Genomic DNA, 23598 nt, shown 5'->3' on the forward strand with positions numbered 1-23598 from the left:
GATATGGTAATCAGTATATCCCTTTGACACATTTAGATGTTCATATCATGCTGTATTTTAATCATTTTTCTTATATATCGTATCCAAGATTATCAAATATAATGTTTGCTACAATGTTAAATTAGACTGCCTATAGGATTAACTCTGAAATTCATGATGACTATAAAATTCCGCTTCGCGGTCCAGAACCGACAGAACATGTCGCAAAGCACTGAACAGTGGAAAAGAAAAGAAGGAAAGAAATACGTTTTCTACTAATTTTCTTCCTATCAGGCCATGTTGGATGGTTTAGACAAACTGGAGGTTACCTTGTGTCTGCGCATTAGATTTGGCGACCTTTTCTCTCCACCCTTTCTGACGAGCTCTTATTTCCCACATTGCTGTCAATTTCATTTGAGCCGATAGTGCTTCTTCAGCTTTCTCCCTTGCTTCTTCGCACGTCTCCATACCCGAATTGCATTTGTCCGCTTCCTTTTGATACTGTGATGCTAACTTCTTAGCCTCGAGTAATGCCATGTCAGCACGTTGCCGACTTTCCAAAGCTTCGGCTTCTCTTAGCTTCAGTTCTTCTGTCAAAAGTTCTGCAAAGTGCTTTTCTGTATCCTCATTTACCACTGGATCATGCTTTGCACAATCTGCAAAATATTACCAGCCATATCAAAACATAAATAAAACCCAAAATCACCAATATCACCCTGAAATGAAATCATTTGCTAGATGAAGGCAGTGGTTTTTGTCAATGCAATACAGAAGGTTATTACATTTAATGTTACATTCACATCCAAATTACTCTCGGATAAAAAAATACCACAACATTAATTATCAAGCAATCCCAACCAAAACAGTTCATCCTGCATACCAAAGCCAGAGTTACTACTTTATCTTATGCAAGTGTTATTTCATAATATCATTCATTTGCAATCAATCTTAAAAACATGGCTCGGTTATGCAATTGTTAGATAGCAGCATCATGGTAAAAAAAAAAACATTGTTACGTTAGCAATCAATCATTGTTGACGAGAAAACAAAAGTGAAAATCATGTGATTAGCAATCAATCATGTGACATTAGCAATCAAACATTGTTACATCAGCAATCAATCATTATTGAAGGGGGGTGGCTTAGGGAAATCATGTGATTAGAGAGTATAACGGCACAAAAACAGAGGGATAAGAAAAACTATGGAATATATTTGTCTCATATCGCATCATATAAGGCATAACATCTGTTAAAATAAAGTTGACACTTAAATGAAAGCGATAGCAGCAACAATGGTGAAAAAACCCAGCAGAGAGGGCTGTTGTCATGCTAAAATTAGAGGTGATCCAAAAGGCATAGAAAAACAAATGTAAAATTTCTTTGTATTAAATTACTTAGCCCCATATTCCAATAAATACATCCATCCATGATAAAGAAACAGGAAACTGACCTGTAAAGGAAGCATTGCTCAGTCCTGCATTAATTAAAGATAGAACCATAAAATTAGCTTAATTTTGCAGGGCAAAATTGCCAAAGATCAGATAACTAACATTTCCAAATATCCGATTGCCATCTTTAATAAAAATGGAAACTTGGAACTTTGCAGGGCAAGTAGCATAGAGAATGCTAATACAAAGCAACAAACATAATAGAAAGAAAGGCTAACAACAGCTTGCCATGCATGTAAGCATACATAAAACAAGCATAAGTTTCAACTTTCAATAATTAGCTGCATAACTACCAAGCAAAACCCCATAGCCAAGGATATGGTGTTCTATTAATGGACAACAGAAACAACATTGATAAAAATGCTAAGTGAAAATATTATGCCTTCGGGGGAAAATTCGCACGAAGAATAATATTGCAAAACTCATGTATTGTAAATTAAAATTAGGCAGTAACTAATTGAACATTCAATGAACAAAAAGAGAGAGGAAATCATAGGATCTCCATTCTCCAAGTGTAAATAAATTGGGCAGGAAACGCATAAAGCACTCATTTCAGATTATAGTTTACTAGATTTTGAGGTTTGTGAAACTCATCAAATCCAATATATATGAAACGGAAACAAGAAAGGAGGAGATGAGATCGAGCCAGATCTGGGAATACCTTCAGGGATTGTGAGAAGAGGCTGAGAAGAGCAATCGCAAAGGCAAGGTGGGCAAGTGTTGGAAGTGTGGCTGACGGCTACTAATCCTTCCATGAAATGCCAATACAGAGGTGGACCCACTATGTAGCCGAATAAACAGAGGCCCAATAAACACAACCCGACCTTCAACGCCGCCGTCTGGTTCACTGCCATCTCTTCTATCTCAGAGTCTAACTGGAAACCAAATCAAGTCTGAAGCAATTTGATGCAGTAGTCGGCAAAATGTCAAATCCTAACCATGCATTTTGTTTTTATTTAACGGTTCTTCGACAGTCGAAAATTTGCGGGTGGGTTCGTCAATCTTTCATCGAAATGAGCGTGTGGGAGTGGGAATGCGAATGGGACCGAAGTAGCAAACTGTTATGGCAACAACAACGCAAGGAACAAAAGATCTATTGTCGACAATGTCAAACTTTGGGCCGCGTACCAACTTTAGCCAACCAAAATTTAAAACAATTACAATTAGTAAATTACTTTAGGTTAAATTCTGCTATTAGTCCTTCTACTTTATAAAAATTGTGAATTTAGTCTGTGTGCTTTAATTTCATAATTTTAGTCTATCTACTTTTTTGAACTTGTCAATTTTAGTCCGTATACTTTTTAAAATTTAAATTTTAATTCTAAATCAAATGTTAATAGTTAATTCCATTTGGTTAACTTTAATTACTAGTCTTGTACTATGCGTACAGTTGCAGATTTAGTCTATATTCTCCAATTGGATCATTCCAAGTCCCTATACTTTTTGAATTTTAAAATTCCAATCTTGATGCAAATGATAATAGTTAATTTATTAACTAACTTTTTAGTGAGTAATATGTGAAAGTAACAAGTTAATATGACATTAGATATATGATAACATGTACCAAATTTTGAAAATAACAAAACTTAATGAATTTAATAGTTATTGTTTGGTGAGAACTGAAATTTTAAAAATTGAAAAGTAGATAGACTGAAAATGACCAAATTAAAAGTACAATGATTAAATCTGCAATTTTCATAAACTACAAGGAGTAATAGCAAAATTTAGCCATTACTTTATTATGCTTTCTACAAATATCCAAATTTGATATTTGCATTCAAGATTAAATATTATATATATTTTAATATTTTTGTGTTTGTTTTGTTGGAACATTTTCAAATATTTATAGTGTTCCAATAACTATAAATGAATGGGTGTAATTAATCAAAATATAAATCTTTTGGTCATTGGTCAAAAGTTATATCATTTGATTTTTTGAAAAAGAATTGTAACTATTCAAACAATATTATTTGATTAGTTATAATATTAAATGAATAATTATGTGTTTTTTAAAGATATTATTATTCAGAAAGACGCTTATTGAAAGATGCCTCTATGAAGAGAGATGAAAATTCCTATAATTAGGAATGAGATTTCATTTGGAAATCACATCAACAAGCTCTAAAAGTTCTTTTTATCATTCCTCTTTTTCTAATTTATTAGATTGTTCTATAAAGAGTTACTGTATAAATCCTTTGTAGAAATTGAGTTTATTGTTATTTATTGCTTAGTGCTTAGTAGACTATTCTCGTCAGTGCAAAACGCAAATAGTCATTGGTTTCATTGTATCCTAGAGGTCAATTTGCTTGAAACTCTTTTACACACCAAATATAGGTGGGGACAAATATAACCTTGAAGATAATGGCTTGATACACGCCTTGGAGCCTTCTATTTCTTCATTTTCTATTCGAGTTTCGTTCATGTGTTCGAGATTTTTCTCATCGGAGATTTGTACTAACAAGTTTAAGGTTATAAATCATGATGACTACCACAACACATAAAAGTGGAACACTAAGGGAGTTGGCTTCCAACTTTATCAAATTTGATCGTTTTAATGGTGTCAATTTCCAACGATACCAGAAAAAGATGCGTTTCTTATTAACAACTTTGAAGGTTGCCTATGTTCTGGATACACCAAGATCAGAAGAGAATGAAAACGAATATGTTGCTGCAACTCGAGAAAAGCAAAAATGGGACAATGCTGATTACATGTGCATAGGCTACATATTGAATGGTTTGTTCGACATCTACCAAAACAAGGTCATCGCTAAGGAATTATGAGACAAATTGGAGACAAGATACATGACCAAAGATGATACAAGTAAGAAATTTCTTGTCACTATTTCAATAGTTATCAAATGGATGAAATAATTGTTGTATTCTCCATAATAGACAAACTTCCTCCATCTTGGAAAGATTTTAAAAGAAGTCTAAAACATAAGAAAGATGAAATATCTCTTAAGGCTTTAGCAAATCATCTTCATATTGGAGAAGAATATCGAAAGCAAGATAAGAACCTAAATTCTGAAAATGCCAAAGTGCATGTTACGGAGGAAGTACCGATTACTAAACCATTCAAGAGAAAGTTCAAATAGATTGATAGAACACCTAAGTTAAAAAGAAACAAAAGGGATCAAGCTATCATTGTGGTAAGCCGGGACATTTCAAGAATGAATATCGATTTTTAAAAAAGAAATCATCTTCTAAACCTGATAATAACGAAAAGTTTGTTGCAATGCTATCTGAAATTAATATGGCACAAGATGATAATGCATGGTAGATTTATACCGGAGTAACCAAACATGTGTGAAAATACAAAAGCATGTTAAAAAAATTTCACACAATGTGAAAATGGCAATGTCTTGTACACGAGAAATTCTTCTATAACAACCTATTTTCAGTGAAATCAGAATAGTGGTTTTGGGACCACAAATTTGATAAGTAAATCATTATTTTATTATTATTTTAATGTCTATGGGATATTATTAAAGTCATTAAAATTTCTTTACGAAATTTTAACGTTTGCATGCTTAATTACGTAAAAAGGACTAAATCGTAAAAAGTACAAAAGTAGAGTTCTATTAGTTAAAGGTGTCTAATGGTTATGAAACTTTGAGTGGTTAACGGATATTCATGGCAAGGTTTATTCAAAATTTTGAATGTTTTTAAAGGGTAAAAAGGTAAATGAGTAAATAAGTTAAAATTAAATAAAACAAAATATTTCATCTTCTCCAAATGCTAAAACCACCAAAATTTGAAGGATAAAAAGTTATTCTTAGGGTTTCTTGATTTGAAAAACTTAGGTGGTGTATGTAAGTGATTTTTGATCTCGTTTTTAATTATTTTTATGTTTTCGAGATCGTTGTAGTTTAATCTAGTTGCCCCGGGGATCAATTTATAAAACTGTTAAAGATTTAGGGTTTTTTATGAATTTTCTTGTATGATTTTTATGTTTAATGGAAGATTATGAGTCCTTGTTGATAAATAAACTAGTTTTGTAAAATCAGTTTGAATAAAAATGACATTTAAGGACTTGTTTGTAAAAATAATGAAAGTTCATGGTAAATATGTGAAATGATGGTTTGTATGAGTTGATGTAGATCTCTGGAAAAACCAGCTAGCTTGAGAAAAGGATGAAAATGCTTAGATTTCAATTTATGAGCTTAAAGACTAAATTCTAAAAAGTTAAAATATTAGGGGAAAATAGTAATTTTGCAAAAATATGAAATGTGAACTAAATTGAATGCTAGGGTTATTAAAATGAATTAAATTTGTCTATTTAGATCAAGATAGACCAAGAACGGATTTAGATTGGGGAAAAGCTAAAGCCTCGGATTAGTCGATTATGTTTCTACGCTTTAATTGTCGCGATAAGTTCGTAGTGTTTTTAATACGTAACAAATTTTTATTTGCGCACTTGCACTATGATGCTTTAATTATTAATTTTTAGAAGATTAATGATTAATTGCACATATGAACCCTTGTTTATACATCGGTACCCCTGAATCGCACATACGTGCCCCTGTTTGTACTTCAATACCTTGAATTGCACATACATGCCCCTGATTGTACTACGGTACCCTTGGATATACTTTTGTACCTTGTTTTATCTTCGGTAATTTTGAATTGATTACTATGTGAATCGTATTTAATTTATTATCAAATTAAATGATATGTTATGTTCTTACTAAGCTCTATAAGCTTATTCATTCTTGTGGATTGTTTTGTAGATAGTTGCTGCTGACACTTTGGACGGATCAAACCTTCAGCTCACATTATCCAACGACTTTGGTAGTTTTTGTATCTCCTAGGGTAGTGGCATGTATAAACTTAGGTAGTTGAATTTGAGATTGAAATGTATTTACGATGTTATAAAATGATGTTTGATGAATGTGTACATAATAACTAAATATGTTTGTGTTTTGATGTCATGTATACATAAGAGGTTATTTGGCATGTACAAGTTGTTTTGGTACCATTTGATGTTGGTTAGTTTGTGTCATTTTAGTACTTATGATGTATGATAGGTGTGGCTCAAATGCTAAGTTATGTTGAAGTGTTAGTAATCATGTTTGAGATATGATTTGGTAAAATTTGAGTTATGCTTGGTAGTAAAAATGTGATCAATATATGCATGTTTTTGGTAAGTTTGTATGTTTGCAAATGAGGTGCCTTGTATGGCATATTGCTTGAATGGTTTTGAACTTTTGAATTGGTCATTTTATGTTGGTTTTGGTCATGTTTTGATGCTTTGATTAGGTGTTATAAAGGCCTTTAGAAGGTTGATTGAATTGGTGATGGAAATGGCTTGTTTTTGGGCAAATTCATGTCCACACGGCCTAAGACACGGTCGTGTGACTCAACCGTGTGTGACACACGGCCAGGCAACACGGTCGTGTGTCTCTTGTAGGTTTTAATGCATGCAAGTCAAGCTGTTACACGGCCTGGTGCACAGGCATATGGCTTGGCCGTGTGACCCAACTCAGAGAGTTATACGGGTTGAGACACGGCCATGTGTCCCTATTTTGATTATTACACAGCCTAAGACACGGGCGTGTGTCTCAGCCGTATGAGTCACACGGCCGTGTAACCCCTGCAGTCTATTTTTTTTTTAACTTTTTCTTATAATTTCTGATTGTTTCCAATTTGGTCCCGAATTGTTTCTAATGTATTTTTAAGGTCTCGAGGGCTCGATTTAGGGATGATTTGTATTCGAATGAACAATTTATACCATGTTTATATCAATGTATGTTTTAAGGTTCTGTTTGTATAGTAATGTTTTGTAACCCTATTTCGACGACGGATACGAGTTATGGGTGTTACATCTTCCATCGCAACAATCAAAAGCAAATGGTCTGTTGAACTACAATTCATTTTTAGAAACATTTTAACCTTGAATGATGTATTTTATGTACCAGAAGTTAGGAAGAATTTAGTGTCTGGAAGTCTGTTGAATAAGTTTGGATTCAAACTTGTTTTTGAGGCAGATAACTTTATTTTGTCTAAGGGAGAAATTTTTGTAGGGAAATGATATATGTATGAGAGCATATTCAAACTCAATATTATTAATAAGAATAAAAAAATACTATTCCTGCTTATATGGTTGAATCTTCTTGTTTATGGCATTATAGATTAGGTCATTTGAATTATAGAAAATTGAATAACATGCATAAGTTAGATTTAATTCCTATTTTTAATAATAATATTGAAAAATGCAATACATGTATGTTGACTAAAATTACAAGAAACCCTTTTCCCTAAGGTTAAAAAGAAAACAAAGTTTCTTGATTTGGTACATAGTGATTTATGTGACATGCATAATACTCCTACATTAGGTGGATATGTATATATATTGCATTCAAAATATGAAACATTTGATAAATTTAAAGTTTATAAATCTAAAGTTGAACTTTAGTGTGAACCATTTATCAAGTACTTAAGATCGGATAGAGGTGGATAATACTATAATCCAAGTTTTTTTGAATCCGCAGTGATTATCCATCAAGTCTCAGCCTCTTACACAACACAACAAAATGGTGTAGCTAAAAGGAAAAATAGAGTCTTGACTGAAATGGTAAATTCAATGTTATCATATTTAAGTCTTGGACAAGGTTTTTGGGGAGAAATTATTCTGACAGCTTGTCATATATTGAATAGAGTTCCTAATAAGGAAACTAAAATAACCCCCTATGAAAATTGAAAGAAAAGGGAACCAAACTTTAATTATTTGAAGGTTTGGGGTTGTAAAGCTATTGTCAAAGTTCCAACACCTAAATGTAAAAAGTTTGGTGAAAGAGGAATTGAATGCATATTTATAGGATATGCACATAATAGCAAGGCATATAGGTTTATGGTAATTGAACCAAATGATTCAATTTCAATTAATACTGTTATTGAATCAAGAGATGCTATTTTTGATGAAAATATATTTAATTCTATTTCTAGACAATTACAACCACAACAATTGATTCATTCTTCAAATGAGAATGAGATTCCATTAGAACAAATTGATAATAATGATGAATCTTGTCAAAAATTAAGAAGAAGTAAAATGATTAAAAATGTCAAAGTATATGCAGTAAGATACCTTATTGTTATAATATGAAATTTGATCCTATTACATTTGAATTGGCAATGAAATCTCAAGACTCTACTTTTCAGAAAGAAGCAATAAATGATGAGATTGATTCAATAATGAGAAATCAAACTTGGATCTTAGTTGATCTTCCACCGGGTTCCAAACCAATAGGTTGTAAATGGATCTTTAAAAAGAAAATGAAGGTCGATAGAACCATTGATAAATTTGAAACAAGGTTGGTAGCCAAAAGTTTTACACAAAATAATGTATTTATTACTTTGATACCTATGCTCCAGTAGCAAGAATTGCTACACTTAGACTCTTAATATCACTTACCTCAATATATAATTTAGTTGTTCACCAAATGAATGTTAAAACTACATTTTTAAATGGTGGACTGGAAGACGAAGTGTACATGGAACAACTGGAAGGATTTGTTGTTCCAAGATAGGAGCATAAGGTATGTAAGTTTGTTAAATCTCTATATGGGTTTAAACAAGCACCAAAGAAATGTCACCAAAAGTTTGACAATGTTGTTTTAGCTAATGGCTGTAAAATAAATGAATCCGATAAGTGCATATATAACAAATTTGAAAATGAAAAATGTGTCATAATTTGCTTATATGTAGATGACATGATCATTTTTGGCACAAATTTGGAACAAATAGAAAACACAAAGAAATTATTATTAAACAACTTTGCTATGAAGGATATGGGTGTAGCATATGTTATTCTTGATATTAAAATAACTCAAGAGGAAAGCACTATAGCTTTATCACAATCACATTACATTGAAAATGTGCTTAAAAAGTTTGACCTTTTCAATTGTATACAAACATCTACACCCATGGATCCTCAAATAAAATTAGTATCTAATACTGGTAGGAAAATTGGTCAATTGAAATAAGCAAGTCCAATTGGTTGCCTTATGTACATAATGACTTGTACGAGACCAGATATTGCACATGCTGTTGAAAAATTGAGTAGGTGTACAAGTAATCCAAGTAGTTTGCATTGGCAAGCTTTGAATAGAGTACTTAGGTATTTAAAGAAAAATATTAACTATGGTTTGTGTTATAATGGATATCCTCAAGTTTTAGAAGGGTATTCGGATGCTCGTTGGATTACAAGTTTGGAAGATCATCCATCCACTAGTGGATGGATCATTTTTGGTGGAGGAGCTATTTCTTAAGGTCTAAGAAACAAACATGTATTACTGATTCCACCATGGCAGCAGAATTTATTGCATTAGTGGCTGCATCTAAAGAAGTAAAATGGTTAAGAAATTTTCTTTATGATATAGCCAATTTCACCTATTTTTATCCGTTGTGATAATGAGGCTACTCTAGCAAAAGCATATAGCCAAGTATATAATGGAAAGTCTAGACACATTAGATTAAGACATAGCTATGTCCGAAAATTAATCTTTGATGGAGTGATCACTATTAATTATGTGAGGTCAAGTGAAAATTTGGCAGATACTTTGACAAAAAATCTTGCTAGAGATGTAGTCAAGAAAACCTCAAAAAGGATGAGACTCAAGCTATTAATTAAAGTCACCCATGATGAAAACTCGACTCAACGCTTGGTATAACGTTAAGTCTTGAGTTCAATGAGACAAAATACATTATTAGTTTGTGACTGTTAGCACTATAAATAAATTCATCCTAAGATTAAAGTGTTAGGTACTCGTAATGATAAGAGAATGATGAGTAATGTACTTTTAATAGACCCATAACATAAATATGTTAGAATGTTATAATTACGGGAACACTCTTGATGGGATCTACCTATGTGAATGGAAGTGTGGTCACTTCTAGGAGCTTAAGGGCTTGGTTCTGATAGCACTCATGAAAAGAGGACACAGACACATGGCCATAATAGTGTCCCTAGATACTATGCATTGACACATGTTGAAATCATTGTGTGAGATGTGTTCGGTTAATCAAATGGAATACTTGGTTCAAAGCTTAGTCTACCATGTAATTTCGATTAACTTTAACATATTCTCACTAAGTGAAGGTTCAATCGTAAGACACCTTCATTTATGCAAATTGATTTCCAAGAATATCAAAATCTAAAATATTTTGAAAATGGGGGGAGATTGTTGAAACATGTTCAAATATTGATAGTGTTCCAATAACTATAAATGAATGGGTGTAATTAATCAAAAGATAAATATTTTGATCATTGGTCAAAAGTTATATCATTTGATTTTTTGAAAAATAATTATAACTATTCAAATAATATTATTTGAATGGTTATAATATTAAATGAATAATTATGTATTTTTTTAAAGACATTATTATTCAGAAAGACACCTATTGAAAGATGTCTCTATGAAGAGATATGAAAATTCCTATAAATAAGAATGAGATTTCATTTGGAAATCACACCAATAAGTTCTAAAAGTTCTTTCTATCCTTCCTCATTTTCTAATACTATTATATTGTTCTATAAAGAGTTACTGCAGAAATTCTTTATAGAAATTTTCTTGTGATCCATTGCTCAGTGCTTAGTGGATTATTCTGGTCAGTGCAAAACACAAATAGTCATTGGTTTTATTGTATCATCGAGGTTAATTTGTTTGAAATTCTTTTGCACACCGAATATAGGTGAGGGCGAATATAACCTTAAAGATGGTGGCTTGATACACGTCTTGGAGCCTTATCCTATTTCTTCATTTTCTATTCGAGTTCCGTTCGTGTGTTCGAGATTTTCCTCATTGGAGATTTATACTAACATATTTTACAATTTATGTTTGTATTTGTTACTACTTTTTCAATCCTTAAAAATGTAATTTGTCTTATAACTACACTCCTCATTTGTTTGTTTGTATTATACCTTAAATATGAATATTTAAGCAACAATACCAAAGTGCAATAGCAACAATCTTCGTCCTCCTCTGTTGCTACAAACAATGATACCAAAATGCATAATGTTAACAATTTAAGCAATATAATAAATAAATTCGTTCATACCATCATTTCTTTTACAACATACGCTTTATGATTTTAATAATCCAAAGTCTCAAGCCCATGAGGCTGTACCCAAACAAACTAAAACGAACGCCAAAGAAGTTGACTTGAATATGGTGGAGGAAGGAATCCCATATTTTCCTCTTCTAAACAACCCTTTCATGAATGGTCGAAAGCATAGCACCACCCATAGGCTACACAAAACCTCACCGAGCCCTACCCCTGACCCTTGCCCATCTTTATGAACTAATGGTCGCAACCCTAAGCAAAGGGAAAGCAGTGCCGTGAGGTGCACCAGCAAAAGGGTCGTGCCCGGTACAAAAATCGGTGACTCATCGAATGTAAACTTTGCGGTACCGTTTATTTCGTCGTCATCTTCATCTTCGGAAGCTTCGTCATCTTTTTGCGTAACTTCGAAAACTGTATCAGACAAACCTAAGAGTTTAAGAACGACAGCTAGAACTCCAAAGAGATACGCCGAAGTCGCTGTAATTCTTGCCATTCTCATGTTATTCCACCATGCTCGGAAAGACAGGTCTACTTTCAAGTATTCCCTGAGCGTCAGCATGTTGTAAGTCACAAAAATGGCCACTGGAATTAATATAGCCGGGTCCTGGACCTGCATTAATCGTCAATATCTTGTAATGATGAATTGTTGGAAACACACAAACATAGTATCCAACAGATTTTATCCTCACCTTGGGCAAGAAATACGAGTTAGCAATGATGCAATATGCAGGCAGAGCAGCATAGCATAGCTCAGGAACAGAGGTAAGCCCCCAAGAAAGCAAATAGATGTAGAATAAGTACAACCTGAACTGGAGGTTTCCGGTCAAGGTGAAAACTATGGGGTTGCTTTTGCTAACAAGGATTTCAAGCAGGCCAGTTGCCCACCTTTTCTGTTGAGTCATCGCTGCAGGGCCACCGGTTGGCGCACATCCTAAAAAGGCCGGTGGGTCTAGTAAATGGAAGTTGGATTTCCACCCTTTCTTATGAATATTTAAGCCAGTTAAGACATCTTCTGTCATGGATCCATATATCCATCCAAACTGAAATGTAAAAAGTAATCAAATTAATACACAAAGTTGATGCTTAAATGTAAATATTTTCTTAGGGTTTTTTCGACTAACCTTTGTTCCCCAGCTGGAACCAGATTCATAGTCGCAAGCTGCAACTTGGAACGATGCCTCGAGATAATCTGAAATGCTTTTTCGAATCCCCTTTTCGCCTTTCAGTGCATGAGTTACTGATTCCTGAAACTCTTCTGATTTCCCGAACTCTTTCATCGCTTCATAATCTGTTTTTTTTTTTGGTGATAAAACAGAATAAGCATTATGCATGTTCTTTATAATTTTAATTACCATTGGAGTTTTAAGGCTTTTTTTAGTAATATATATATTGAAACTTCTTCAAGAGAAGATCCATAATGGTTCGGAACCTATTTCATTTCAGAGAATTCGTAAATAGAAAATATATTGCTAATTAAAAAGATTTGTTGGTAGTTAGCGATTAGTATTAAAGTTTCTCTCAGGCAGTCGATCGAAGCTCCAACTGAAGGTATTATTCTCAAGTTGTGCACAAGTTTTATCTTTTACCTTTGTCGAGAGCTGTACAATTTACGGAAGAAAAGTACTTCGAGGGAACCCTTAACTTATAACATGTAGTCACCACATGCCATAGGTTAAGGGTTCAAACTCCACCAAGAGTGAAATGCTCATGTCAGATTGTCCATTGTCTCGAGGTGCTTCCCCTTCCGTGAACTGTATATGACTTTCAATGTAGGCAAGGAACAAAATCCTAGCATGACCTAAAGACAATTCCTTCGATTGTTGGAAGTCCAATTGACTACTCGACAAATGACACTTTGAAGATTTCTCCCAAAAATGTTGCTCTCCCCTCGCCTTTTATTTTTGAGGGAGGCCAACTCCTTTAGGAGAAATCTTCAAAGTATTGTTCATCGTACATAAGTGCATGACCCATTGCCTTGGGGTGATCCCCTCCGTGCACCATACACGATTTTCGACAGAGGGAACAAAATCCTGACATAACTTGAGAATAATACTTTTGATTGTTGGGAGTTCGACCAACTACCCAACAAACAACAGTTTAAAAACTTCACCCAAACAAGTTACCCTTTCAACAGGATTAAAACAAAAATATCCATACAAATAAATTTTGGTCTAACGTTCTCTGTAAATAAATTTTGTCTATTTTATTAATATTTAGTTAAAAATAACGAATTATTCCATAAATAATTATAATTTTGTTTTAAATCCAAAACTCAACGTAATTAAATTAAATTGTAAATAAGTAAGTTTAAAAAGGAAGAAGTACAATAGCAAATTTGCAAAATTAAAAATTAAAAATACTGTGAGACTATTTAGATCTTAATTTAAAAAAGAAAAGAAAAAAAAAAGAAATTTAATTATGATGTGAGTGAAAAGATTAGGTAAAAATATGTTTATAAAAAATTATTGAAAATTTTTTTTATGAAGCTTTGGTTGAAATAATAAAATTTTGAGAACTTATTTTATGTTTAAATATCAACATTATGTAGTTGTTCGAATATGTAGTTGTATTTACATGTTATTTGTACTTGTAAAACTTCTTTCTTTAAAAAATAAAAATAAAAGAAGCTCTAACATTTATGTTTTTTTTAATATATAAATTTTATTTTATATAAAAATAAAAAATAAAAATTAATTTTAAATAATTTATTAACTAAATTGATATCAAATTAATATGTGACACCAACCAAAAAATTTAACAAGTAAAATTAAAAAAAAAGAAATGTATTTATAATTTTATAAAATTTAAAAGAATTTTATAAATTTTGTGATTAATAATTTAAAGAATTAACAATAAAACTATACTCAAAGTAACTCTTTTAACTTTCATGTGAGCATAATAGGGAAACAATATGAGGAAGTCCAAAAAAATTTAAAATTATTTTAACATGTATAATGTATGTGAGCATAATATGAATAAAATAGAATTGAATTAAAAAAAGGAATATTACCGTTAATTGATGCAGCGTTACCAGGCCATGCACCATAGATGACTTTTCGTCTATGGAAACATCCTGTTCCGGAATATGGAGGTCCTTGGAGTCCCGCTAATCCACGCCCTATATACTGATACATATATGCAAAGTTCTCCAGTAATGACAAAAACAAAGTATATATATGCATGTAAATGTAAATGTAATGACTTACTTCTATCAAAACCACCATCTGGTTGCCATAGGGGTCGTCCTTAGTGGCATTGTAGAAACATTGAGGATACTGGATAAATCCCATTTCCCTTTCGCTCTCACGGCCAACAAGCTGACACAATGCTTCACGAACCACTTGTGGATTGTTCACAAACATATCACAGTCTACGTTCAGCGTGAACGGCGCATTCGTCATCAACCCTGACACTCTACTCTGTTTTTCACATTATTATCAAATTCAATCCCATTAAAATAAATTCTTTTATAAAATAATCATTTACAAAATTTAACATTAAAACCGACCATTGAGAATATATACATATATGATTAGTTTAGGAGATTTTACTTACACCGCCGTCTCTAAATAACGTTACTAAATATTTTTTTTCACATAATAATTTCAATTAGAGATAAATCTCAAAAAAATTTAATGTGAACTTTGGTTTTGTATAATTTTATGCATAAAATTTTGATTTACTCTAATTCTCACAAATATTAACACAATTATTGGTATAATATAATTTTATGTTTATATATTACACACATAAATAATTATATTAATCTAATATAAAATAAATTGAGATATTTTGTTTATTTAAATGTGTATAACTAGATCGAAATTAAAATTTAATTATACATTAGAATCATAATCAAAGCTTCATACTAAAATTTATGTATTAAATTACACATTAAATTATAATTAATATATAATTTTGAATTCATTTATAATATTCCTAGAGAAGAAATTAAATGAAATATGAGTTAATATTTGTACTTTGAAATAGGTCATAGGTTTTGTATTTTAATACTTTGAAATTTAATATTTGTAGTTTTATTTTTAAAAATTTGATCTTTTATTTTTTAGATTTTAAAATACTAAATTTGTTGGTAAAAGTCATTTGGTAGCTTTAATTTTGACAAAATAATTTTAAATTAAAATATTTCTAACATTTTATTTTTCTTATTTTTAAGAAATGGAATATTCTGGACGAAAGTATGAGTGAAGAATGGGTCCGACTGAAAGAGTCCGTATTCAAATAATTACCAGCACGTTCATAGCCCCTGCTTTGAAATGATGTGGATATTTTGGCCGTTTCTCTCTGGAAATATAAACCAAATGCGGCACGTCTTCCTCACAATTCTCGCCTATTATCTACAACAACACATTTCTTAACCATATCATATTTTGTTTCCATTTTAATCATAAAAAATATACAACATTTGCCTCTGTTGAAACATAAATGAGTTACCTTGATTATGGTTGGATGGTTGCTGGTTTCAATGTTGGCGAAAACAGCCAAGTCGTGAGTTAGATTACATGGAGCTGATTTTCGGCTTGCTTCCTTTATTTTAAGGCAGAGGTGTTCATACTCAGCCTACACCAAATAAAGTTGCTGATACAATTTATCAACAGAAATGGAGAGATGGGAAGAGAAATGTCAAGGTAGGACGAGGGTGAAGAAGCAGAGAGATTAGGAGGACCCCCAAATGGTCGGAAGTCTTGTCTTTTTTTATCATACCACGTCGGACTCGGGTCTGATTATTATATAATAAAATATAAATTATAAATATAAATAAATTATAATAATCGTATAACAAAAATAAATGGAATACCATGTTTTATAATTAGTGGTTGATAAAATCCCTCCCCCAATATTGGGATTACGTACGTACCTTAATCTTTTCCCACTCCTCTTTGAATTCCAAATTCGGAGCGGATGTGGATATTGGGTCCTCCAAGAAGTATCTAAAGGGAGCTCTAACTTGAACTTTGTACTTCTTACAAAACCGAACCCAAAGCTTAGCAAACTTGGAAGATTCCACCAAAGAATAAAAGGTGAGAGCGGAGCAACCGTCGTCGGATACATAGCAAGCTAGCTTGTCCGCTGGATAGTCGACGGCCAGCAAAGAGAGAACGGTGTTTACGGTCATAATAGGCGGTTCTCGCACCGGATCTGCGGTAGTAACGAACATGTCTACCGCGGGAAGCTCCGGAAACCTGACAACAAATTATATGAACTACGTCTATGAGCCACTTATAAGCAATAATACATAATTAATCTTTGGCTGGTTTGTTTGCAATACCTTGGTTCAAGGCTCTGTGGGTAGGTTTTGATGTCCACAGGATTCCATTTGGCGTTGACAATGAGAAACCAAAAGAAAGTGAACCATGACTCGCATAAGAAAGCAAGGAGCCAGACAAATCCATGGGTTTTAAGAGAGAGGAGACGATAGAAGAGGAGGGAAATGAGAAGGAATAAGAGTGTGGTATCGAGTGCTCTTTGGATAGTGTTTTTACGAGCAGTTTTGTGATACAAGGGGAAGGGGATTTCATTCGCCATTCATATACCTACAAGCACTTATGGGTGTTATCAGCTCGCTTCCTACCTCTATTCTCCTGTTATAAACTGAGTGAGGCAGACCAAGCTTGGATATGCTTTTCTTTAATTTTTTTTTGTCCTTAATTTAATAATATAAATCTGACTTTATCTATAAAATATATAAAAATATTAATAAAAATTATATCTCATTATTATTTGTTTGTGTCAAATTATAAAGTTAAAATATATTCTAAGTTTCTATACAGAGTGTACATTTGAAACTTGATCCTTCTATTTTTATATTTTAAAATTTTAGTCCCTCTAATTTTTAAATCTAAAAATCTAGCATCAACTTTTTAAAAAAATAACTAACAATAGTAATTATTCAGACTAACTAATGACATTAAAAAAAACAATTAAATGGATCAAATTATGTCAATAATAGATTAAATCACGAATTTCATTAAAATTTGGCTATCATCTTTTAATGCTCTTTTTCTGAACTTAAAAGAAATGAGAAGTCTTGTTTCAATCTCCAAAATCTTAGGTCATTTAAATGATATAATATTGAAATCAAAATTGAAATTCAAAAAGCAAAAGTGGACACGTAACAGGTGTACAACATGGACACTATTTTTATATAGGTATATAAATAGGAACAATATATATTTCTGAGAAGAGAACCTTTACTTGGCTACAAGAGGTAAACTCAAAATCTACTTGAAAAGATTGAAAAGACGAGTCAAATTTTAATTGAAAAGAGGTAGTTAAATCAATCTAAACTCAAAATCTACTTGAAGACTAACCTATCAAAAAGTTTAAATTGCTCCAACTTAAAAAAAAATTAATCAAATATTAACCTAAACTTCAACCCTAAATTAATACTTAAAAAATTAATCAAATTTTAGCTAAATAATTTTATAAAAACTTTAATTTTTTATTTTATTTTATTTTTCTCAGTACTAATTTTATTCTAATATTTTAATAAAATAATTAAAAATTAATTTTTGATATATATTATACAAAGGGAATAGTAGCTTTAGAGGAAGTACTGTGGTTGTCATACAAAAGCTCTGTGGTATCGTTTCCTAAATTTTGAGTTCTTTCTCCTTTATTTTTTATCTTAGTATTTTATTTAGGGAAGACGAGATTCGAACCATTCGATGAATATCAAATCAATTTGCTAGGAAAGATTTTTTTTTGAAAAGCGTATGTGGAGTGAGGTAGAGCAAAATTTATTTAGACAAGAAGAGATTATAGTAATTGATTACCTTGTTTTATTCCGCTCCACTATATGAAAAATAATATTTTACCTTTATATATTTATAACTATTAAAACGGTAAAATTATAAAAATATGTTATTGAAAAATTCATATGTTTTACATTTATATATTTTAATGAATAATTATGTTTAAATATTTATTTGTCTTTAAAAAATGAAAATAATAAAAATAACTAGTAAAAATTAAATTGAACCAGAGTGGTGCAGAGCTGGAATAAATGTATCCAACAACCCATGGAAGTGGTAGCAATTTTCAAGATTACACATTCATAGTGGAGCGAGACAGGTGATGTAGCAAAACATGCCAACTATGGAGTGGTAGTGATCTGGCAACATCCAACCCGTCCTGCTTCATTATCATCCCTAATTTTAATCAAATTATTTTTGCTTTTGTTTTTTAATTACTCTTATATTTAGAGTTATTTTAGTATAGGTTTTATAGTATTTTAGCATTTAGATTAGTTTTTATTTCATTCTATAGTTTTTTGAATTAATTATACTTTATTTGAATTTTGCTTGTTTTTATCATTTTTAGTGTTAGTTCGCTTGCTATTTCTTTTTCTCTATTGTAAATAGGGGTGAGAAAAACTTGATTCTATTCGAAAAAAATTAAAAAATTTTAAATTCTGAGTTAATTGAATCGTGTTATTCAAATTATTTGAGTCAACTCGAATAAGTAATTCGAGTTTCAAGTTCGAATCAAGTTAAATTTTACAATTTGAATAATTTAAATAACGGATTGGTGTAAATACCCTTTCGGTCCATGTCAAGTTTCAAAATGAGCAAATTGGTCTCTCTCAATAAAAATTACAAAAAAATTCAAAATATTTATAAAAATTCCAAAATTTATATTTTAAAAAAAATTATAAATGTAACATCCCAAAAATCGTCTTAGAAGAACTTGGGTTAGCGAAACCAATAGTAGTTATGTCTTGATTTTGAGTTAGGATTTTGAAAATTTTGCAAAATAATTTAATTTTGTTCAGTGGTTAAGTGTTTTGAATGTGTGCCTGAGGTATTGTGTTCAAATTTCTTCTTTGGAATTTTTGTTAATTTTATCTTAACCTCTATCCCTGATCGTCTGGCATAAGTAATATTTTCGACCAATTATTGTTAACAATGAGTCTAATGGTTTGGTGGTTAAGTTTTTGTATACTTTTTACTCTCGTGTTCGAGTCCTTGCAAAAGTTATGAGAAAAATAATTTTTTATGCTGCCGTATGAAATTGTTCTATTTTATTTTAGTTGTTTTATTTTAAAATAACTAAACTCCTTTTCAAAAACTTCTTTTTTTAAACCGTCTGTTCTTTTTCTTTTTTTGGTTCTTTTTCTTTTTTTCTTTTTGATAACTCCGCAATTGGCTTTGTCTAAGAGATTGCATATTTCGTTGTTTTGACAGAAAGGTTAACAGTGTAAGTTTGTTGTCGAATTTCTGCTAATGTTCGCTCTTGTTCATTATTTGTTAAAACTGAAATTGTTCTGCTCGTTTTGTCCAATTTTATTTTTGAGGGTTCAGTTGGTTCTCTTTCTTAGGTGAGGGGATTGCATATCAAGATTCTCTACTGATTTAAGTACTTGTATTGCCAGATATAAGTGAGGGTAAGCGTTTAAGTTTCAGTTTCGACTTTGCATCGAACTCTCTGAGTTGCCATACACACCCATGTGCCAGGCTGTATGCTAGGCCGTGTAACTCACTGACTTGCATACAAAGGAGCTCTCATATGACACACGGCCATGTCGCTAGGCTGTGTGTCCCACTCGGCTAAGTGACACGCCCGTGTCTCAGGCCATGTGGACCCAAATTTGTCTAAAATCAATCCATTTCCTATACCATTTCATGCATTAACATTTAGGTCTTTTGTGCACATTTCAATGCACCAAAACCCTATCAAAACATACATACATTGCCATTCCAAAAGTCCTAACTCAACTAACCAATATGCCATTCAAAGGCACCTCAAATGAAATCATCAACACTTACCTAAACATGACAAATTTACCAAATTTCAGACATCAAATTCTAGTTTAATACTATCTAAAACATTCCATAACTTGACATAATCATACCAATTCAAAACATACCATATGAGCCATTCAAAACATGCATCATAACCAAAATGAGATCCTCTAGTAAGGCATCAAATGGTACCAACAAAGTTAACTTACACATGCCAATTCACCAACTAATCATTCAACAAAATGCTATTACAATTCAACCTATACATGTCATTATAACATTGACTAAAACATTCAAAAACTACCGATATTTATGCTGGATAGTGTGATAGATCTCCGATGAGCTTCCAAACCAATCAAGCTTCCTATAATCTATAAAACATATGAAAGAAACTATTTAAGCAATTAATGCTAGTAAGCTCGTATAACTTAAACGCAACTTACCATTTCATTTGCATAATGTAAATAGCATAAGTGTAACACCAACTAAAACCATAAGTTTGGCATAATGCCTATACAACATCATTAAATTCACAAGTTAGTACATTTGTACATGGTTCAAATGAATTCATCAATAAACAAGTAATTCATACATGTATTCACATCATTTAGATCACCATTCCTTTTCATAAATTGATGATACCTTTCATTTGAACACTTACTATTTCATTTCCTTTTCATACTCGTTGAACCATCTAGAATTACATCGGATACTCGGGAAAGCTCACATGAAGTGTGCCTTTACATAACCGTAACCTTTCCTTTACATCATTGCTCACACGAGCTGCGAAATGGGTCTGTTCACAAGAGCTGTGGGTCGGAATGTAAGCTTCACGATACTGCTCACACGAGCTGTGGAGTATCTGTAACAAATGTAGGACCTCAGTCATTGGTAGGACATTTAATACCAGCACCCAAAACATGAAATTCCTAATGACATGTCATTTGTATCTTACGAATTCCTAAGATTCAACTGGGACTCGATAACCTTCATTGCATTGATTTATTTATACATCAATCAATTTATATTATAAATAAAATAATAACATAAAATTTGAAATAACATTAATACGATAACTATTTATACAAACTTACCTCGACAACTAAGGACGTAAAAGTATATTGAGCTAATCCGTAGCTTTTTTTTTCCTCAATCTAGGTTTGTACGTGGTTTATTTTGATCTAAGGGACATTTAAACAACCCACATTTATCATCATTTCACAATAAAACCCTAGAATTTATACCTTTAACAAATTTGTCCCTAATTCCAAATTGCATCAAAAATGCTTTGTAAAACTTGTTTATTTTTCAAAAAAGACCCATAATCTATCATTAAACATCAAAAACCATTCAATAACATTCATTTCATAACCCTCAACCTTTAACAATTTTACAAATTGATCCCCGGGCTAGCTAGATTAAGCTAAAACGGACTCAAAAACATAAAAAATAATTAAAAATATGACTTGTGTACACTTACATGCAAAGAAATAGCTTGAACAAACTTGTCTTCCCCTTTAATGGTGAATTTTGGCTATGGATGAAGTAAATAAGAAAGATGATAGCCTTTTTCATCTTTTAATTCTTTAACATTTTCAATTAATTATCAAATTACTTAATTAACCTTTAAAAACTAACAAAATTTCATTAAAACCATGCCATGCATATCCACTAATTTATTGAATGGTTTATTTACCATTCAAGTCCCTTGGTTTAAAATTTCATAGCTATTGGACCCTTTTAACTAATGGAACTTAACTTTTATACTTTTTACGATTTAGTCCTTTTCACTTAATTAACTATTTAAACGTCAAAAATTTTTGACAAAATTTTAATATGACCCTAATAAAATCCTGTAAACACTAAAATAATAATAAAATAATAATTTACTTATCAAATTTGTGGTTCTGAAATCACTGTTCTAATTTTATTGAAAATGGGTTGTTACACCGTCTCTCGCATAAGACTTCTTATACCTATATATATAACCCTTCTTTCACGGTACTCAAAGCTCCAATTAAGCCATTACTCGGTAATCATTCTGTCTCCCACTAAGGAACTAGTCGATTCCAACTTAATTGAATAAGGATTGGAACTCAACTAATTGTCAATCAGCACCAATATTTCTAAGTTTTCCAGTAGAGCCCGTAAACTTACAGTATTATTTAATTAACTCCAAACTCTCCTTTAAATTCAAAACTTTAATGTAAAACAGGTGTGACAGATGTTATAAGTTGTATTTTGGCATGAAATATGCATGTTTTGAACAGGTATAGGTTGGTTAAAATATGCATTTTAGGCTCCTTTTAATGGTTGAGTTGTGTTATGCATTTAGTGACTTATTTTTGCACCACATGGTTTGACACATGATCGTGTGTCACACACGGGCTAGTGACATGATCGTGTGCTCTTTAGAAATTAGGAAGCATGTATACCGTGTGAACACTATTAAATTGGTCATCTAATTTTCACACGGTTTCATTATGTTAAATAGTCCAACCACACGAGATTTTGATGAATTTTTGAATTTAGGTCCACACAGCTTCAGTGAGTTACATGGCCGTGCGACTCCTTTTCTACACGGTCACAATTTATCACACGGCCTGGGTACACAGCCGTGTGACCCCTGTTTGTAGAAATTTCTATACTTTTTAGTAAGTTTTCAATTAAGTCTTTATTTGTTCTCAGGTTGGTTTAAGAGCTTTCATAAGCTCGACTGATATTCAGATTTGTTTGTAACCATATTATGCATGGATTTTGAATTCTTTTTACTGTTTAATTGAATGTTTAAAGTTGAAAATGTATGTGATTTGCTTCGTTAACTGTTGTAGCATCCTATAACTCGGGTTTGACAAATGGATAGGGTGAGGGGTGTTATAGTCTACGTTTTGCACTAACAAAAACAATCCATTGAGCATTGAGCTTAGTATAACAAGGATATAAATTTCTATAAAAAAATTTCTACAGTAATTCTTTATAGAACAATCTAAGAATATAAAAGATGGTAAGAGAATAGAAATACATTTTTTTATGTTTTCCTGTTGCATCAGACAAATAAAATTTGGCTCCTATTTATAGGAGCTCTCATGTCTCTTCATACGAACACAACTATCTAAATGGATAGTCACATCTTCTAACAATAGACATAATTATTCAATAGATGCCTCCTTGAATAATCATGATTCATTGTTAATAATAAAGTGAAGTAATTTTTTGAATTTAAAAGACATAATTTATCACTATGAAATGTGATAATTCTTGGTTACTTATAACTTTTCATTTGCAACTATTGGAACATTATATGTATTTTGAAAATGTTCCAACAATCTCTCCCCATTTTAA

General features: G+C 31.6%; 2 protein-coding genes across 3 annotated transcripts; both read right to left on the bottom strand.

Annotated features, from left to right (window-relative positions):
- Positions 1–55: 55 nt before the first annotated feature.
- On the bottom strand, positions 56–2779 carry LOC107912645 (uncharacterized). Of its 2 annotated transcripts, XM_016840920.2 has the most exons (3): positions 2088–2779; positions 1429–1452; positions 56–635 (listed from the first exon to the last, which is right to left on the bottom strand). In XM_016840920.2, exons 1-3 carry the CDS (start codon positions 2278–2280, stop codon positions 289–291), a joined length of 564 nt encoding a protein of 187 aa, XP_016696409.2. In that variant the 5' UTR covers positions 2281–2779; the 3' UTR covers positions 56–288. The 2 variants fall into 2 exon arrangements, with proteins under 2 accessions (XP_016696409.2, XP_040962237.1); XM_041106303.1 differs by lacking the exon at positions 1429–1452.
- An 8684-nt stretch (positions 2780–11463) lies between these two features.
- Positions 11464–17165, bottom strand: LOC107912646 (cellulose synthase-like protein H1). Its single transcript, XM_016840921.2, has 9 exons — positions 16782–17165; positions 16371–16695; positions 15947–16072; positions 15742–15849; positions 14698–14910; positions 14502–14616; positions 12613–12779; positions 12181–12531; positions 11464–12101 (listed from the first exon to the last, which is right to left on the bottom strand). The coding sequence occupies exons 1-9, from the start codon at positions 17036–17038 to the stop codon at positions 11535–11537; spliced, it is 2229 nt and encodes a 742-aa protein (XP_016696410.1). The 5' UTR covers positions 17039–17165; the 3' UTR covers positions 11464–11534.
- Positions 17166–23598: the final 6433 nt, after the last annotated feature.

The sequence above is a fragment of the Gossypium hirsutum genome, chromosome D11 (genome assembly GCF_007990345.1).
Source record: "Gossypium hirsutum isolate 1008001.06 chromosome D11, Gossypium_hirsutum_v2.1, whole genome shotgun sequence".
NCBI lineage: Eukaryota > Viridiplantae > Streptophyta > Magnoliopsida > Malvales > Malvaceae > Gossypium > Gossypium hirsutum.

Bases quoted from the DNA above. Each gene is read 5' to 3' on its own strand.
- LOC107912645 (XM_016840920.2), bottom strand. From the start codon at position 2,280: ATGGCAGTGAACCAGACGGCGGCGTTGAAGGTCGGGTTGTGTTTATTG. The intron at 1,453-2,087 runs GTATTCCCAGAT...TAATTAATGCAG, and splicing joins TCTTCTCACAATCCCTGAAG to GACTGAGCAATGCTTCCTTT. The intron at 636-1,428 runs GTCAGTTTCCTG...AATATTTTGCAG, and splicing joins GAGCAATGCTTCCTTTACAG to ATTGTGCAAAGCATGATCCA.
- LOC107912646 (XM_016840921.2), bottom strand. From the start codon at position 17,038: ATGGCGAATGAAATCCCCTTCCCCTTGTATCACAAAACTGCTCGTAAA. The intron at 16,696-16,781 runs GTATTGCAAACA...ATTTGTTGTCAG, and splicing joins CCACAGAGCCTTGAACCAAG to GTTTCCGGAGCTTCCCGCGG. The intron at 12,532-12,612 runs GTTAGTCGAAAA...TTTACATTTCAG, and splicing joins GTTCCAGCTGGGGAACAAAG to TTTGGATGGATATATGGATC.